This window comes from Staurois parvus, unplaced genomic scaffold (genome assembly GCF_062004578.1).
Source record: "Staurois parvus isolate SC_StPar_1 unplaced genomic scaffold, SC_StPar_1.0 ptg000233l, whole genome shotgun sequence".
In the NCBI taxonomy this organism is placed as follows: Eukaryota; Metazoa; Chordata; class Amphibia; order Anura; family Ranidae; genus Staurois; species Staurois parvus.
The window spans coordinates 784,378-804,478 of NW_028318029.1; the positions used below are offsets into that span (position 1 = coordinate 784,378).

At 43.0% G+C, this 20,101-nt stretch overlaps 1 protein-coding gene across 2 annotated transcripts in view; it reads right to left on the bottom strand.

Moving 5' to 3' along the window:
• Positions 1 to 20,101, bottom strand: part of NALCN (sodium leak channel, non-selective) — a 694,063-nt gene that overhangs the window by 34,660 nt on the left and 639,302 nt on the right. For both annotated transcript variants that reach the window (XM_089679951.1, XM_089679950.1), the window contains 2 exons: positions 17,046 to 17,194; positions 15,348 to 15,441 (listed from right to left, as the gene is read on the bottom strand). In XM_089679951.1, coding sequence (XP_089536077.1) covers positions 15,348 to 15,441; positions 17,046 to 17,194 — 243 coding nt within the window. The remainder of the gene's footprint in view (positions 1 to 15,347; positions 15,442 to 17,045; positions 17,195 to 20,101) is intronic.

Below are 20,101 nucleotides of genomic sequence, written 5' to 3' on the forward strand. Positions count from 1 at the left end.
TTGTATTACACAATTAATACCGACCAAAATAGATTTTTTTGTACTCACCATAAAAGCTGTTTTTTGTAATTCATCTAGAGACACAGGAAGTCTGTCACCTTTGGCTTATTCTATCTCCTACTGGAGGATTGGCCAATGGTAATCAAAAAAATAGAAGGCCAGTCCGGGACATCCCCTCCCACTACCAGCATGCTTCAATTTTTGTAGCAAAGCAGAACTGAAAATAATGTAAATACAGAGGGGTGGGACCTGTGTCCCTCAATGAACTCCAAAAAAAGGATTTCATGGTGAGTACAAAAATCACATTTTAATTCTCTTCCATGCACGAACACAGATGTCTAAAAGAAGTCCAAATGAAGGGTGGGCAACTCAGAAAACAAGTGATAACAATCTAAAGATGCTAAAGCTCGAGTACCATTTCAAGTGTTATTTGGGATAACAAAATAGGAATTAGTCTTCCTAAAAAGAAGCACTAAGAAAGATGGACTAAAAGCCTGTACTACATACAGACGATGGAGGGAAATTTCATTTGGGTGAACTGAAGTCAGACACAGACATAGGAGAATTTGCCCAATAGTGAAACCTCCTAGGGTGGAAGCCCTGAGACTTGCACAAAGTCAAATATGACTTTCAGATCCAATGATAGAATTTACAGGAAGTAGCATTCTTAGCTTTTTGCAATGTGGGAATCACAGACTAGAGAGATGCCGCTGCATCTGCTAGGAGTCTTACCATATCAGTGTATCACATTTACCTGGGCCAGTCTGTAGCTATGAGGATCACCAAATAGCCCTCATCTCATTCCTCCAAAGGTAGGCAAGGAAGTAGTTTCAAGGAAGTAGTTTCAAATTACAAACCAAACTATTTAGCAACCTTACAATCTTGTCTGCTTCTAACATTTATGTTTAGATCAAGGTGTATTGATATCACATAGCCACCAGTGCAGGTGGATCCGTGCAAGAGATGCGCTGTGCTGCTGCCGGTAAATCATCAAAACTGCAATTTAAAGCTAGAGCCATTTGCACACTGTACCACATGTATTCATCAATGGAGCAACAGCTCCAGGATGGATACCGCTGCTACGGATGTGAGCGGCTTGCCCTTCTGGAAACTCACGTTAGAGATCTGGAGGAGCAAGTTGCAACACTGGGCAGAACTACCAACCTTGAGAGTGGTCTTCTGCTCTCTGAGCAGGTAGATAGAGGGATTGATGTGGAGGGCGGAGGGGCTAATCAGGATTATCATGTAGGAAGATGGGTTACTGTAATGAGAGGGAGTGGTAGGGGCTCACAGAAAAGGAAGGCTGGCCCTGGGTTTGAGCACTCAAACAGATTTGCCAATTTGGGTGAAGATGTAGGGGTGGCAAGCTCAGGGGTCGCAGCCCTGGATGTAACTGCTATCCCTAACAGTCAGGAGGGCAGACCATCTGAGAGGGGTGGCTAGGGTAGTGCAGGAAGGCCTACACAGCTGGTGGTAGTAGGGGATTCTATAATCAGAAGGACTGATAGAATAATTTGTCACCAGGATCACCTCAACCACATGGTTTGCTGTCTCCCTGGTGCCAGGGTTTGGCATGTGGTGGATTGGATTGATAAATTACTGGGAGGGGCTGGGCATGACCCAGCTGTCTTGGTTCATATTGGAACCAATGACAGAATACATGGAAGGTGGAGGCTCCTTAAGAATCAATTTAAAGAACTAGGCTACAAGTTGAAGGAAAGGACCTCCAAGGTGATATTTTCTGAAATATTACATGTGCCAGGCACAACTCAGGAAAGACAGGGGGAGATTAGAGAACTCAATGCATGGCTGAAGAACTGGTGTAAGAGGGAAGGATTTGGGTTTCTAGAGCACTGGGCTGACTTTTCATTGGGGTGCAACCTATATGCTAGAGATGGTCTGCATGTAAATGGAAGGGGGTCTGCTGTGCTGGGGGAGAGGTTTATAGGAAGGCTGGAGGAGTATTTAAACTAGGATCGAGGGGAGAGGGAGAATTAGATTATAATGGAGTAGACAGATCAGACAGGGGTCAGTACTTATTGTTGAGTGGAATGAGGAAAGATGGGGGGAAGGCTATGGCAGATGATAAGAAGGTTCCCATGTTACAAACAACCAGTGGAATTGGTACCATTTGTATGAAGATAAAAAATACGCAAAATACTTGTGAACAAGGTGTCAATGAGTTAAAGTGTTTGTTTACCAATGCCAGAAGTCTGCCAAGCAAAATAGGTGAGTTGGAAGCTTTGGTGCATGAAGAGAACTATGATTTAATTGGTATTGCTGAATCTTGACTTCATTCTTTGTATGACTGGGCCATTAATATTCCTGGCTATGTTCTCTTTCGGAGAGGCAGAGTAAATAGGAAAGGTGGTGGTGTCTGTCTCTATGTGAGAAGTGATCTCAGAGCGAGTGTGAAAGAGGACCTAGTTGATGGAGAGTGTAATGAGGCTGAAATATTATGGGTGGAATTACACATGGGGGTGCGTACTACAAAGGTAATCATTGGAGTTTGTTATAGGCCTCTCAGTGTTAATGAGGAGATGGAAACTCAGCTCCTTGCACAGATCGAAAGGGCTGCAAATGCTGGGACAGCGATAATAATGGGGGATTTTAACTACCCGGAAATTGACTGGAGTAATAGTACTGCAGGAACAGTTAAAGGGCAAACATTTTTAAACCTACTACAGGACAATTTTATGGTACAGTTCATAGAACCCCTACTAGGAATGATGCTCTGCTGGACCTGGTAATCTCAAACAATGCAGAGCTTATTACCAATGTCCATATAAAATAACATCTGGGTAGCAGTGACCATAACATGATTTAATTTATTGTTACCTGTAAGCAGCGAGCGCATACAGGAAAAATAAAAATGCTCAATTTCAAGAGAGCTAATTTTCCAAGGCTGAGAACCGCTCTCCAAGACTTAGACTGGGAGGGAATATTGGCATCAATGAACACAACACAGAAATGGGAGTTCTTCAAAAAGACTATATGTAAACACACTGCAAAATACATTCCCATAGGCCACAAGTTTAAAAGGCTAAAAATCAAACCCATGTGGCTTACGGCCAAAGTTAAAAAAGCTATAGATATTAAGAAAAGAGCTTTTATTAAATATAAAAAGGAAGGAACGCTATCCTCGTTTAAACATTACAAAGCATATAACAGAATATGCAAATAGGAAATAAAGGCCGCAAAAATTGAAAACGAACGACAGATTGCAAAAGATAGCAGGACCAACCCCCAAAAATTATTCAAATATGTTAACAGTAAAAAGGTTCGGTTCGAGCATGTAGGCCCTTTACAAAATAATCTAGAGTGGGTGACTGAGGACAAAGAGAAGGCACATTTATTTAATATTTTCTTCAGCTCTGTGTATACAAAGGAACATGAAGAGTCCATAATGGTCATGATATTGACACAGCTCCAGATGATCCACATTGGCTCACAATTGATATGATCCAAAAATATTTAGACAGTATAAAGGTGACTAGAGCACATGAACCAGATTGCATACACCCACGGGTCCTTAAAGAATTGAGCTCTGTAATTTCAAAGCCATTGTTTCTCATTTTTAGGGACTCTTTAATGACTGGCATAGTACCACTGGATTGGCATAAGGCCAATGTGGTGCCAGTATTTAAAAAGGGGTCAAAAACTTTACCAAGTAATTATAGACCTGTTAGTTTAACCTATATAGTTGGGAAGATACTGGAGAGTTTATTAAAAGACCACATAGATGAGTTCTTGCTGGAAAAAAATATTTTAAGCAACAGACAGCATGGACTCATGAAAGACAGAAGTTGTCAAACAAATCTGATTTCTTTTTATGAGGGGGTGAGCAAAACCTTGAACAGAGGGGTGGCGATGGACGTGGTATACTTGGATTTTGCAAAAGCGTTTGACACAGTTCCCCACACACGGCTATTGTGTAAGGTAAAGTCTACAGGCTTGGAAAAATCCGTATGTAAATGGATAGAAAACTGGCTAAAAGATCATATTCAAATAGTAGTGGTTAATGATTCATATTCTGAATGACCAAGAGTTGTCAGTGGTGTACCTGTCAGGGAGCGAGGAGCCAGACACACAAGGAGGTGCAATTAAAGGTAGGTTTATTATACAACAACAAGACAGAGTCTATGCAAGTCCAACAGCAACAGCGGATGACTTGGTAGAACAGTAGCCAGGAAGGATAGTCACCAGAGCCGGGGTCAGAAGCCAGGAAGGATGATCGCCAGAGCCAGGGTCAGAAGCCAGGAAGGAGTCTTGCCAAAGCCGAGTCGGTATCCAGGAGAGCAATGAGAAACTAAACAGGAGCTTGCTGCTGTGCAACAGACAGGACGCAAATGCAATGGACAGCTACAAACAGCAGACTTATATGTGATAAGCCGCCACCTCCTGGGGGAGGAGCCGCAGGGGGCTGAAAGCATAAAGGATCCCACAATACTTTGCAGACAAGATGGATGCCAGCACATGGAGCAGCACAAGCCCTGAGGAAAGGTAGGACCTTGACAGTACCTCCCCCTCAAGGACCCCTCCGCGGCTCAACATAAGGCTTCTGGGGAAAGCGGGCGTGAAAAGCGCGCAGGAGCATGAACATCCGCGGAAGGAACCCAGGAACGCTCCTCGGGACCATAACCACGCCAATGGACCAGGAACTGCACCCGACCGTGGACCAACCGAGAATCCAGGATGCGGATCACCTCATACTCCTCATGACCGTCGACCCGGATAGGACGAGGCCGAGGCGGAGAGGCAGTAAAGCGATTACAGACCAGAGGCTTCAACAGGGATACGTGGAAGACATTGGAGATACGCATCCCAGGAGGAAGAGCAAGGGCATAGGCAACCGGGTTCACGCTGCGGAGGATGCGGAAAGGACCAACAAAACAGGGAGCCAGTTTTGGTGCGGGCACCCGAAGATTGAGGTTATGAGTGGACAACCATCTACGATCAGCCTGGAGATTCTGGCGCTGAGCTGAGTCCTTCAAGGACCTCTAGATCTGCCCCCACAAGGAACGCAGGGCAGCAAGATGGTTATCCACAGCCGGAATGTCCTGTGGTGAGAACAACTCCGGCAACACAGTGGTTTGGAAATCATAGTTGGCCATGAAGGGAGACATCCCAGAGGAGGATTTGACAGTCGAGTTCCTCACAAACTCTGCCCATGGCAGGAGATCGACCCAATTGTCTTGATGGTCTGAAATATAGCAGCGAAGGAATTGTTCCAGGGCCTGGTTGGAACGCTCTGCAGCCCCATTGGACTGCGGGTGGTAGGCCAAAGAGAAGGAGAGCTTGATACCCAACTGGGAGCAGAAGGCGCACCAGAACCTGGACACAAACTGGCTCCCACGGTCCGAGACAATCACCCTAGGTAACCCATGCAAGCGAAAGATCTCCCTGGCGAAAACCGTAGCCAGTTCTTGCGCAGGCTGCAATTTCTTGAACGGAACACAATGGCACATCTTGGAGAAACGATCAATGACCATAAGAATGACCGTATGGCCTCGAGACGCACAGAGGTCTACAATAAAATCCATGCCCAGGTGTGACTAGGGATGCTCCCCATTGGGAATGGGTTGCAGAAGGCCCAATGGAAGATGCCAAGGAGATTTATTCTGGGCACAGCCGCTACATATGAGGCGATGTCGGAATGGAGAGATGGCCACCAGAATAAACGAGAAACGACCCAGGACAACTGGTTCCTTCCTGGATGACCGACAGTCTTGGAATTATGGTAGGTACGCAGCAAGCGGGTGCGCAATCCCTCAGGTACGAAACATCTACCAGCCGGTCTCTCAGAGGGAGCATCAGTTTGAGCCGCCAAGGGGAGAAGTCAGGCTGGTATGAATGGCAGCCAGGATCTGATTCGGAGGTATGACCGAGGTTGGCTCAGAGTCCTCCCTAGACAGCTCAGAGTATTGCCGCGACAAGGCATCAGCCCTGACATTCTTGGAGCCAGGCAAATAGGAGACCACATAGTTAAAACTCGACAAGAACAGAGCCCATCTGGCCTGACGGGGCGTCAACCTCTTAGCTTCCGAGAGATACGTCAGGTTCTTGTGGTCGGAGAGAATGAGGACCGGAACCGCAGAACCCTCTAGCAGGTGCCTCCATTCCTTGAGAGCCTGAATAATGGCCAACAACTCCCTGTCTCCAATCTGGTAGTTGCATTCTGCAGAGGAAAGCTTCCTGGAGTAGAACCCACAGGGAAGTAGGGGTCCATCGGGCGACCGACGCTGAGACAGGAGGGCGCCTTCTCCCGTCTCAGATGCATCAACCTTGAGGACAAAAGGCAACCCAGGATTGGGATGAGACAGTATCAGAGCTGAAGCAAAGGTGGATTTCAGAGCTTCAAAAGCTAAGATGGTCTCGGATGACCACTCGTGGGGATTACTGCCCTTCTTGGTCAGATCTGAGAGAGGCTTGGCCAGCGTGGAGAAGTTCCTGATAAACGTCCGATAATAGTTGGCGAGTCCCAAAAAGCGCTGAATGGACCGAAGACCACTGGGACGAGGTCACTGCAGAAACCTTCTGAGGGTCCATGGAAAATCTCACAGCGGAAATGATGCAGCCCAAAAAGGCAACCTGGGATCGGTGAAATTCACACTTCTCGAGCTTACAGAAAAGCTCGTTCTCACGTAGCAGTTGCAGCACCCGCTTAACATCCTGGATATGAGACTCCACAGACGCAGAGTAAACCAGGATGTCGTCCAAGTAAACCACCACGCACTGCTGCAACAAGTCACGAAAGACATCATTAATGAACTCCTGAAAGACCGCGGGCGCGTTACACAACCCGAAGGGCATAACCAGGGATTCATAGTGGCCGATTCTGGTGTTGAACGCGGTCTTCCATTCGTCGCCCTCCTTGATCCGTACGAGGTTGTACGCAGCCCTAAGGTCGAGTTTAGTAAAGACCGTTGCTCCCTTGAGGCGGTCAAACAACTCGGTAATCAACGGAATTGGGTAAGCATTCTTAATCGTGATTCGATTGAGATCCCTAAAATCAATGCAAGGCCTCAATTCACCGCCCTTCTTTTTCACGAAGAAAAAGCCAGCTCCTGCTGGCGAAGTAGACTTGCGAATGTGCCCCCGGGAAAGCGCATCCACAACGTACTCCTCCATGGCCTGATTCTCCGCAACCGAAAGAGGATACACCCTGCCACGCGGAGGAGTGGCACCGAGTTGTAAGGTTATGGCACAATCGTATGGACGATGAGGAGGCCGAGCTCCGGCGCGCACCTTGTCAAACACGTACAGGTACTCCCCATAGTCAGTAGGCAACACAGAGTCCGAGGAGGCACACAACACCTTAACAGGTCCACGGATGCAACCGGCCCCACACTGTGGAGACCACGAGAGAATCTCGGCCGACCGCCAATCAAAGGCCGGATTGTGCTTCTGAAGCCAGGGATATCCCAAAATCACGGAGTAGTGCGGGGAAGAAATTACCTGGAAACAGGCCAACTCCCTGTGAACAGCCTCAATAGCTACTGTAAGGATTAAAAAAGTGAATACTTGTGAGCCACTATGTCTCAGATGTTCAGTGTAATATGTGCAATAGGTGGTAGTGAACTACCTGTTGTGTTAGGTGCACTGGCACTTTCACAAACTCACTTAATTGTGTATATGTAAATTGATTAGACGTGTCTATAATGCCGCGCTCCTACTATAAATACTTAATAATATATTGTATATCACTCGTATATATCAATAAACTAAATAAATTAATAATAAATATTAATACAAATCAATAAATTAATTAATGTGATATAGTGAATCAAATCATAAATATGCTAAATTGTGCCATTAGTGCTCAAACAATATTGTCCATGCCATATTCCAATTTCATGATTAAATAAAAAGTCTTTTATATCTTTGTGCAAAGGTGCATATAGAAATGAACAGTCTTATATATCTTTGTGCAAAATGTGCAATGTGCAGGTGAACTCTTTAATCCCTCTTTCCAGGTGCCGTGTAGTCTCAATATGTGCTCACCTTAATATTTGCCCAAATGAATTTAGGCAAATAGACTTGTAGTCCTTCTAGGACTGGTGGGATAGTGCTCCTTTATGCAGTATTCCAGATGGATGTGCAGACCTGCTCAGATCCTCCTCCTATAATCTCCTCTTAAATCATCCACGTGGCCACTCATAGATAGATTTTTGAAAAGGGGGTATCAGTATCTCCTATTTCCCCTCCTGGGGACACCTCCTTCTTATATCCACCTTTCCTCAATGTTGAGTATATAGATCAGATAGAGAAAAAAAGACCATAGTGTCTTATCCTTTTGAATAAGCGTATTTATTGCTACCAGATGCGGTGATACAAGCATATGAGGCACTTATCTTATGCAGATATGCAGAGCTGGTGATTCCCTCTGCCTCTCTGACTGCCTCTGCTAGAGTCGCCGAGCCTCTCCGATGCAACGTCGTGACGTCAGAGCCCCTCCCCTACGCGTTGCGTCACAGGGTCACGTGACTTCATCAGGGGGAATTTGATTGGTATAAAAGACTTTTTATTTAATGAAGAAATTGGAATATGGCATGGACAATATTGTTTGAGCACTAATGGCACAATTTAGCATATTTATGATTTGATTCACTATATCACATTAATTAATTTATTGATTTGTATTAATATTTATTATTAATTTATTTAGTTTATTGATATATACGAGTGATATACAATATATTATTAAGTATTTATAGTAGGAGCGCGGCATTATAGACACGTCTAATCAAGCTACTGTAAGGAATTCCCCCGTTCCTGGAATCCTTATATTCTTATTCCTTATATTTTCTTTGTGCTGCGCAGCGTCTGGGTGTGGCTCGGGCTCGATCGCGATCGGGCAATCAACATAACCAACACTCAAGTAGGATACAGGAAGATTGCAAAGTTTATTACGTACACAACAGTTTATAAAGGTAAAAACCACAAACCCAAATTATCCAATAGTAAGACAAACTCAAATTATCCAATAGTAAAGCGTACCTTTAACTTCTACCCAGATACTAGACAAGGTGCACCTTTTACTTAAACTGTTAAAATGTTAACCTCAGTCAGTACATCCTGCCATTTTTGGCTGTGTTCCCAGATCTCTTATCTGAACATCTATCTCTGTTCTCTATGATATTTTTTACAGACACCTGCAGTCTAGGCGTTCAGCCTGTCACTTTGTGGTTGTACTTGTTACATACATATACTATTTAAAATTTTCCATATAAGCTCGAAAATAATGCTGGCATTTCTTATAACATTTACTTAAGACATAATTATTTCATCTATTTAAAGCATCACTCTAACTCTTGTCACAATGCAAGCATAATGAATACAGAAATGGTATACCTGAAGCAATAGCTCTAGCTCAGATTTCCCCACAATCCCCTCTTTGATTATATTGAACCTTTGTTCAACATGATCACTCAGAATACCACACCTCCTCTCTGGATTGTCCAAACAAAGTAAGTCTGGAGCCGTCTGTTGGAGAGGTGGAGTCTGGGCTCTTGTGCTTAACTGCTAGCTTCATAGTCTTACCCACTCCCCATATAGCAAATTTTAAATAAATAAAAATTGCAAAAAGAAGTGCTAGTGTATAAAGTGCAATTAATTATTTTATAAATCTTTGGAATACCCCGGTACCACTTGCGAATACTTTGGCACCTTCCAGTATTCGATTGGTTGTCAGAAGAAAGGGGGTCCTCTGTTATCTCGGAATCCCCTTTGTCCTGAGATTCATCTTCCTCCGGGTCTTGAGGCCTTTGGGATGTAAGCTGTCTATGTCTTATAGGATTCAACCGGCAGGGTCTCGTGGGTAACCTGCGGCGGTTGCAGGGGCCTGCCATCTATCACCTCGAAGACCAATGGAGTAACTCGAGCCTGCAGAGGAATGGAGTACTGGGCAGCAAACGAACTGTCCATAAACAACCCGCCAGCACCAGAGTCTACCAATGCCTGCGCCATCACCGAGCCTTCCGCCCAAGAGAGGACAACGGTGATTAGCGGTTTATCTTTGCGGGAAACCGGGGACGAGGAAACTCCACCCAAGATCTGCCCGCGACACGATCTCAGGTGCGAGCGTTTGCTGGACAGACCGGACAGGGCTGCCGAAAATGCCCACCGAGACCACAGTAGAGGCAGCGACCCTCCCGACACCGAGAGGCCCGCTCCAACTCGGAAAGGCGAGCAAACCCCAGCTGCATGGGCTCACCGCCAGACAAGCCATCCCCAGGAGGCGTGGGAGGAAAGGGAGGAACAGGTGGGACAGAAAACGTAGGCGCCAATCGGTTAGGAGGCCTACGCAGACGCTCCTTAAGTGAAGGCCTTTCCCTGAGCCTGGTGTCAATCAGGATTAGGAAGGAAATGAGTGCTTCGAGCTCCACAGGCAGTTCTTTGGCTGCAATCTCGTCCTTCAACGCATCTGAGAGACCATGAGAGAAAGCAGCCACCAGAGCCTCATTGTTCCAACCCACCTCTGCCACCAGGGTACAAAATTCTATGGCGTACTCGGCAACGGTTCGTGAACCCTGATGCATGGACATGAGCAGCTTAGTAGCAGAGGTGGAGCGAGCAGGCACATCAAATACCGTACGGAAGGAGGCAACAAAACCGGCAAACTCGTGAATCACAGGGTTATCGTTCTCCCATAAGGGATTTGCCCAGGCCAAGGCCTTGTCCGAGAGCAGCGAGATTAGGAAGCCCACCTTTGACCTCTCCGTAGGAAAAGCGTGGGGTATCAATTCAAAATATATACCCACTTGGTTAAGGAAACCCCGACACTGACTCAGCTCACCCCCAAAGCGCTGTGGAAGGAGGGTTAAACCAGTCATACCTCTGGTCACCGCAGGTGCGGCAGCAGATGCAGAGGTAGGCGCAACAACCGTAGCAACAGCGGGAGCGACCACAGGAGTGACAACCGGCCTAATAGCACCAGGAGTAAGGTGCGCTGTGCGTGCAAGCAGCGTCTGCAACGCCTGAGCGAACTGATCCAACAAGAGATCCTGCTGATCAAGTCTGGCAACCAACATAGGGATCGAGGGCGTACCTGCACCATCAGGATTCATGGCATTCGTGTAGTGTCAGAGAGCGAGGAGCCAGACAAACAAGGAGGTGCAATTAAAGGTAGGTTTATTATACAACAACAAGAGAGAGTCTATGCAAGTCCAACAGCAACAGTGGATGACTTGGTAGAACAGTAGCCAGGAAGGATGGTCGCCAGAGCCGGGGTCAGAAGTCAGGAAGGATGATCGCCAGAGCCGGGGTAAGAAGCCAGGAAGGATGGTCGCCAGAGCCGGGGTCAGAAGCCAGGAAGGATGGTCGCCAGAGCCGGTGTCAGAAGCCAGGAAGGATGGTCGCCAGAGCCGGGGTCAGAAGCCAGGAAGGAGTCTTGCCAAAGCCGAGTCGGTATCCAGGAGAGCAATGAGAAACTAAACAGGAGCTTGCTGCTGTGCAACAGACAGGACACGAATGCAATGGACAGCTACAAACAGCAGACTTATATGTGATAAGCCGCCACCTCCTGGGGGAGGAGCCGCAGGGGGCTGAAAGCATAAAGGATCCCACAATGCTTTGCAGACACCTAAGATGGATGCCAGCACATGGAGCAGCACAAGCCCTGAGGAAAGGTAGGACCTTGACAGTACCCCAAGGTTCAGTGTTGGGACCCTTACTTTTTAATATATTTATAAAAAATATAGGCTCTGGGATTAAAAATCCCATTTCAGTCTTTGCAGATGACACAAAGCTGTGCAGTGGAATAACGTCCTCACAGAATGTCTTCAATTTACAAGCTGACCTTAACGCACTGTTTAATTGGGCAACTATGTGGCAAATGAGGTTTAACGTTGATAAATGTAAGGTTATGCACTTGGGGGCTAAGAATATGCATGCATCATACATATTAGGGGGAATACAACTGGGGGAATCAATGGTAGAGAAGGATCTGGGAGTTCTGGTAGATCACAAGCTTATAAACAAAAAACAAACAAGGGTGCACTCTCATTGTGCATTACCGTGGTACACCACGTGTTTATTGTGTAATCAAATAGATATATACTCACAAACCAAAGGAGAATAAAAGCAGAACAAATAGTCCGCAATGGCAGTCAATTCAATGCTGTGCCCTAATTAGGGATAAGCTGATGCGGTTCGGGAGACAAACCCCCTTCCTCAGAGCTCTGAGATGCTTCCTTGACACTGTATGGCAGAAAAAAAAAGTGCTCACATGCAACACGCAAACACAGTGGATGGTGCCAGTGCTTAGTCCCACATCGTTAATAAAACTGGTGGTAATAAAAGGATTTTAAAAGTGCCCAGCAACCCTTGTAATTGCTGTAGCTTCTTATGCTCAGCCTGACTGGCTTACTTGCAAAGTCACTTTTCAGAGACAGGGCATGTGCTGAGGCATTGCCAGCAGCTTTGGACCTGAAAAGAGCTCTGCAGCTAATTTTCACCAGAATGGAGTCTGAAAAGCACACTACTCAGAACCCAGTGGCCAAAGATCATTTGCATGATAACTTTCCAATGTCCAGTCGAGTGGGGTCTGGAAATGGCACTTCAAATGCCAGGCTCATGATTGCTTTAGCAGCAATGTAGATAAGAGTCTTGTATGAAGAATATAGTAGTAACAAAAACGTTGTATGCAAAACTTAGTTTTAAACACAGCAGAACTGAAGAAAAGATTTCCATCCTCGATAGGACACTAAAGATGAGGCATGCTGGTATGTTTATTTGTTTGCCAGTACCCAATCCTCCTTTATGTGGCAGTATAACCTATAGGTGAAAAACTTCCTGAGCCCCTCTATGAAAAAAAAAATGAAATATAAATTCAACTATTGGACACATAGAGCAGAATATAGAGTGTAACTATGGGCAAATCATAAAACCTGATATATTTTTCAATCCCTATTATTGAAAAGAATGCCCTTTTTCCACAACCACCCTGCAATGTTACATAATTTCCAGTTGATCCTGCCAGGAGAAATTCACTTTTATCATTCATTTAATAAAGTATGCTATGCATATATAAATATTTATAGTATATAATCAAGTATACAAGTAGTAAATATGCTTTAAAGCATATCCTCACTGACCCCTGTAGTTACAGTTACTGTGCAGCAATTCATTCTCAGATTATACAATGGAAAAAGTTGGACTCAGCATTTTTCACGCTGTTATTTTCTGTTTATTTACGTTAGAGATTAGATGTCTGGGAGTCTAACAACATACTGCTGGCAGGGGGGAGCTAACCTACTCAGCGAGTTTAAAAGTATAAACTGAAAAGCTTCAGCTGCAAAATATGAATATGATTTACACTAGAGTGGATGTGGTTAGAGAGGTAAACGATAACATTTTTTAACTTTTATTTACTCCTTGTTAATAACATTAAATATAAGTTGAAAATGTAAAAATTTAAAAACAAATATTTGGATGTCAATAGCCTGCTCTGAGATGAGAACATAATTGTTCTTTATACCTCTTGCAGTTGGAGTAAACGTGAGCAACCCAAATTAGCCCTGGTTCACACTAGTCATCAATGCGACTTCCAGGCGATTTTACTGTACGACTCCCCAGTGACATGGTACAACTTCAAGGTGATTTTAAAATTACTTTACTGATAAGAAGCATTTCCATATGACTTTGATGTATCTGTGTTTTTTTTTTTAACCCTCACCTCTCCTCCTTGCTCGAGAAAACTCGTGTTCCCACTTGCACGTTTTTCGTGATAGAACTTGGTCAGCAAGGGGAGTCCGTTGCAAGGTGGACTGAGAGGAAGGCAGGAGTGTGAAGTCTGGGGTGGGGCCCCAGGTAGGGGAGCCTACCTACAGGCTGGCTGCTGGACGGGAGGATCTACACTGTTCAAAGTCTCCTGGGAAGGACATCCTGAGCAGCAGGGAAGGTGCCAGCCCTCGAAAGGCCTGAAAGCAGCTAGCAACCCACCACACTGACAGGACAGTGTGAGTACTCGTACTCCTACACCCCCTGGGCCAGATAAGGGGAGCCAGCAATCAGGTGCCATACCCAACTAGTCCTCATCCAAGACTGCTTAACTGCAAGTTTCTGGGACCTCTTGCTCAGGGATACCCTCAGTACAGCTGGTTGAAGAGGATTCATATAGGGCCTGAGGAGGTTCACCAAAAAAAAGGAACTACATCTCTCCGTAAATGGACAGTGCTTTTTTGCTAGTCCACAATATTGTACACAGTTGCTAAGAAGTTTGTCCTCATGGTCCACAGTTCCTTGGACATCCCATAGACCCCTAGACCCCTTCCAAGTTGTTGACCCTTAATAAAAACAACTAAAAAACCAGCTTAAGGACTATTTACTGACTCTTAAGGTACAAGTGTGGAAAATAAATGTTGCCTGGCTGTGCAGAGCATAGGGGGACCCAAACCAAATCCAGTGGCCCTTACTAGGGTAGTATGACACATGTTTACATGTGAAAAACATGCAAAAAAAACCATGCGCGGGAACATGAATTTCTCCTACGCTCAGATGTGAAAGGGATGTGTTAGGAAGGAAGTTTTTAGGCAGCAAGGATGTCCAAGCAGAAAAACCCCCAAAATACTGCCTCAAAAATCTCAGCAAAGTCGCTGCAATTAAGACAAATGTACTACTTGCTGGCTTATTTACATTGAAGTCTATGGGATTTGTGCAGCTCAAGTATCACCCAAAAGTAGTGTAAGAAGTAGTTTTTGTTGCAACGACTCAAATCATAAAGAATGTCATTAGTCGCTGGAAAATCGCACTAGTGTGAACAAGGGCTTTTTATGGATTTGGAAGAAGCAGTGATATAATATATTGTAAAATAAAGTAATAGCAAAAGTAATATAATTAATCACAAGAAATAGTAGTAGTAGCAAGGCATATAAACGTTTACATTTTTTAATGACTATGTAAGATGAGCTGTTGTTGTAAACATTTTATGATTAATTTTCCTTCCATTAGATAAATGTTAAAGGTTCAGCCTTTGATGTACGATGAAGTTGGCTAATATTTGTGATGTAACATGATCGTAAGCTATTAGTTGTGTTTAGCTATCTCAGCAATTTATGTTTTTGTTTTTTTTTCTGTTTAACAAGTATTAAGCTTCATGGCCCATTAAAGCGTGTTTATATCTCCACAGTCTGTCCATGATTAAAACACAAAGCAAAGAACACCCAATCTAGATTGAGAGTTAATGAGCTACACCAAGACATCATTACATGATTGTTTAATCTAACCACAAATTTACTTTTCAATGCACATTTAATGGTCTTTCATGGAGCTTGAGAAAATGTGCAATCATATTTCCCCTGGCATTAAAACTTTGCCATTCTCCTATTGTGTTTCTCTCCACTTACCATACAGTCATGCATTATTTTATTCCAGTCTTCTCCAGTTACTATCCTGAATAGAACTGTAATAGCTTTACCTGCTGTTGAGAAGTTGGCATGCCTAGGTTGCGAAGACCAAATGAATTAAAAAAAAAAAAAACACAGCATATATTAGTTTTATCTGACAAACAGAACAGTTACAACATGCTGATTATTACTTTGTGGTGTTGTTCCTATAAACACTTTGTGAACATAATCCACATTATACTTGTAATAGTACTTAAGGGAGTTGGAGTGGCAGCACACTAAGAACTATGACTTAGGAACCCTATATAATGCTTCAAGTTTGTTAGTTCATTCTCTTTTCAGCCACTTTTAGCTCTAAGCATCTTAAAACAGCTAGTGACCCTAAATTACAGTTTAGTTTATATAAAAACTATTGCTAACATGAATAATGTTATTTTCTGACAGTGAGATACATTATATTTTACATTTTCTATATGAAGATCACACGTTAGTAGAACCAATATAGGACCATAAAACCTTTAATCCTGGAAAGTATATTGCTAATAAACAGATGTGGTTCTCAAAGGCTTAACTGCTTAGTTTTTCCATATTTCCAGTAAAAGATTAGGTGTTCTAATTGTAATGTTTTAGTCTATGGAGCTAATTGGTTATTATTTTACTGTTTGGAAAATGTGCACTTGTGGGCCTTAGGTAAAAGCAATGAGAAACAATGCCATAGATTGAATTAATATGAAAATAGGATGCAATGTCAAGTAGGTCAATTTATTTTGACATACAATACCTATTTCATAATTCATTTGAAATGCCCACTTTCCATCTGCCCTATGGCAGATCTACTGCTACAGGGCGGACGTATATCAAATTCATGTGTATAAATGTGATTTTGCACTTCTGCTGTAGGGTGGCGTGTATGCACCGCCGGAGAGCCACTTCTGCTGTGACTGGACACAGCAGAAGCTGATCAACAGGTGTTGGCCAATGAATAAGCGCCAGCACCCATTGATCATTGAGGAGAGTGACAGGACACAGCTCTGCCTTTGTAAACAAGGCAGAGCTGTGTCCTGTCAGCGGTGATCTGCTAGGCACACAGTTGCCCTAGATGTTTAACCCCTTGTCAGCCAGTGTCACTAATACAGTGACAGTGTATATTTTTAGCACTGATCACTCTATTAGTGTCACTGGTTCCCCCAAAGTGTCAGTTAGTGTCAGACTGTCCACCGCAATATCACAGTCCCACTATAAATAGCTGATCGCCGCCATTACTAGTATGAAAAAAATCCAATATATATACCATAGTTTGTAGACGCTACACCTTTTGCACAAACCAATCAACATACGCTTATTTGGGTTTTTTTTTACCAAAAATATGTAGCAGAATACATTTTTGCCTAAATTGATGAATAAATTTGATTTTTTTTTTAAATTTTATAGCAAAAAGTAAAAAATAATGTTTTTTTTTTAAATACTGGTCTTTTTTTGTCTATATCACAAAACATAAAAAATCCATTGATGATCAAACACCACTAAAAGAAAGCTCTATTGGCAAGGCACCCCTGAAGAAACCTCTATGCACCCCAGGGTGCCTGGGCACCCTGGTTGAAAAAGGCTGCTTTAATCTATGTAAAAACAAAGCAGGAATGAGAGACTGAAAATCCCTGAATGTTTGTAAATTCTATAAATGTATATACATATACTCACCTATTGATGTTTTCACCATATTTCACTGTTCCAAAAAGAACAACTCCAGCAAAAGCATAGCAAAGAAGCAACAGGAACATTCCCACAATAATGAAGAAACTCTTGTACATGCTGACAACAACAGTGAGCAATAACATTTTCAGTGTAACCTAGAAACAAGAGATTTATTTGTTTTAGTATTGGCAAAAATGATCTGTGAAATCCAGGTCTTTTCAGTGGACATGACATACTGTTAATGATAGGTAGACAGATAGATAGATAGATAGATAGATAGATAGATAGATAGATAGATAGATAGATAACATTTCCACAATACTGCTATCAAGCCATAAACTGCTAAAAAGAAGGGGTGTCTCACTTAAAGCAAACCTCACATTAAAATGAAAGGTCCATTCTTTTGAAAGATTCCCACACCCCAAAACCAATTTGTCTACAAAAGGCATTTTAAAAAGGGAGCTATTGCAAAAAAAAGAAAAAAAAGAAAATATCTCATCCTAAGAAAGCCTCCCTGGAGGCAGGATAATGAGTGTTGATGTCACCCATGCCTGCTAGAAGCTGTGGGTTGGGGTATTTCTTTTTTTTTTTGCAATACTTTTTTTTTCCTTAACACCATTTTCATAGACAGTCTATTTTAAAGTATAACTAAAGGCAAAACCTTTTTTCTAGTTTTGAATAGAGTGCAGAGGGATTAGAACGCCTGCCAGGTTTTACTCACAGGAGGAAAGTACTGCCGTTAACCGGCAATTGTCAGAGGACGGATCGGCACCGATCATTAGTGTCGCCCACCTGTGCCCAGCAGTGCTGCCCACAAGTGCCATCCAGCTGTGCCCATCATTGCCACCCACCTGTGGCCATCAGTGCCCATCATTGCCACCCACCTGTGCCCATCAGTGCCTAGTAGTGCTACCCACCTGAGCCCACCAGTGCCATCCAGCAGTGCCCAGCAGTGCCCCCCATCAGTGCTGCCCAGCAGTGCCACCAGTCAGCGTAATCAGTCAGTGCCACCCATCAGTGCTGCCCCTCAGTGCCGCCTATCAGTGCCCATCAGTACCACCTATCAGTGCCCATCACTGTTGCATATCAGTGCAGCATCATCAGTGAAGCCTATCAGTGCCACCTCATCAGTGTCACCTATCAGTGCTGCCTATCAGTGCCCATCAGTGCTGCCTTTTAGTGCCCATCAGGGCTGCCTATCAGTGCAGCCTCATCAACACACATCAGTGAAGGAGAAAAATTACCTGTTTGCAAAATTTTATAATAGAAACAAAGAAAAACTTTTTTTTCCAAATTTTTTGCTCTTTTTTTGTTTATAGTGCAAAAAATAAAACACCCAGCAGCAGGTAAATACCACCAAAAGAAAGCTCTATTTGTGTGAAAAAAATGATAAAAATTTCATATGGGTAAAATGTTGCATGACTGCACAATTGTCATTCAAAGTGCAACAGTGCTGAAAGCTGAAAATTGGCCTGGGCAGGAAGGGAGTATAAGTGCCTAGTAGGCAAGTGGTTAAGGAGAGTCACCCTTTCTATATGCCCTGTCTACCATTATCATTGAAAGTAAAAGAAAATTCCAAATTTTGGGTTGTCCCCAGAAAAGCAATACTGGAGAAATCTTCCAATGGGGACACTAGTTCTGGTGAACTGGGGATCTCCAAGGAATTCTCTTATTTTGCAGGGATTTCCTCTCACCTCCAGTTTGGCTATGGAACAGGAAATGAAGAAAAATCTCCGCAATTGGACACAGATAGCAAAACAAATCTGAGAGGGGTTATAACCCTCCGTTACTCTATCCAAAATGAAAACAAACATTTTGCCTACAGTTCTAATTTAAGTATTTTCCACCAAAAATGGGTAAACCATTATTCCCAAACTTTTTTCAGTGGTACCAACTGTAGTGATAAATTCTGAAAGATCTTGGTGATTTTTACAAGATAGGAATGAGTGGATTGATTATATTAAAATATATTTTGTCATGAAATGAGCCATTCACCACTGCCAAGTTTTAGCTAATGCACAAATGATCAATTTGCTAATCAAGCTGCTTAGAACATGTTTTAATCAGTATTTTTTCAGTGTCTGGTTTTTGTCTTGTGTACAAAATAGTTAAGTGACCTTTTCTAACCATCAGGAGCCATTTAAAGCCCAACACACCCTTAGGGGCATTCCACCAAAGTGAAGGAAAGGAAAGTGGACATGTTCACAGAATCCAGATTCCAAGCAGTATTCTTCTGGAACAGATTTGAAAATGAAAGCAGTCTAGTTGTGGTTTCCACTTGATTCACCTCATTTCTTTAATTGTTTTTCTAAAATTAAAGTGTATTTAAACAAACTCTAAAACCAAATATGTTATGGCCCATGTTCTTGTAAAGCCAAAAAATTATTTTTTAAATATTTCTTACAATTAATGAAATCATTCCTGGTGATTGTACCAACAAAGTATACCTATTGACTCTTTCCTTTCTCTGGAGACAATGTTCACATAGTTCAACCCTTTCTTGCGTACATCTAAGATTGACCACAAACAGCTGTGCCCATTGCACATTTCTTGCACATTTTGAGTAAAACTATGATGTTTAGCTGCCGCAGGAGCATGCACATGTACACAGTTAATACAAAGAGTTTAGTTACAGTGCTCTAAGTTTTCTTTTGTAAACCTTTTAATTCTAATTTAAATCCAATGTTTAAAATAATAGTCCTTTTCTGCTAAAAAGTTAGGATTTCCATTCTTCTAGGAAATACCAAGGGTTCACTAGATGATAAAACTATAAAAGAGTTTTTGCTATGATTCCCTGTGTGACTCTAGTGGAAATACACGACCTGGTAATAGCTATTGAGAAATTATTTTAAAAGCACTGTAATAAATGAAACAAGCGATAAATCATGAACAACCTGGAAGAGAATTCTGAGCTGGGTTAAGTGATCAAAAGACAGAAAGTAGCCTTTTTTCATTTAAATGAATGTATTCATTCAATCGCCATTTTTGAAAAAGCAAGACATAGATGGTGGACTCTAAAACAGAAGGGGATGAAAAGCATTGCTTAACAGGTGCAATTCAGA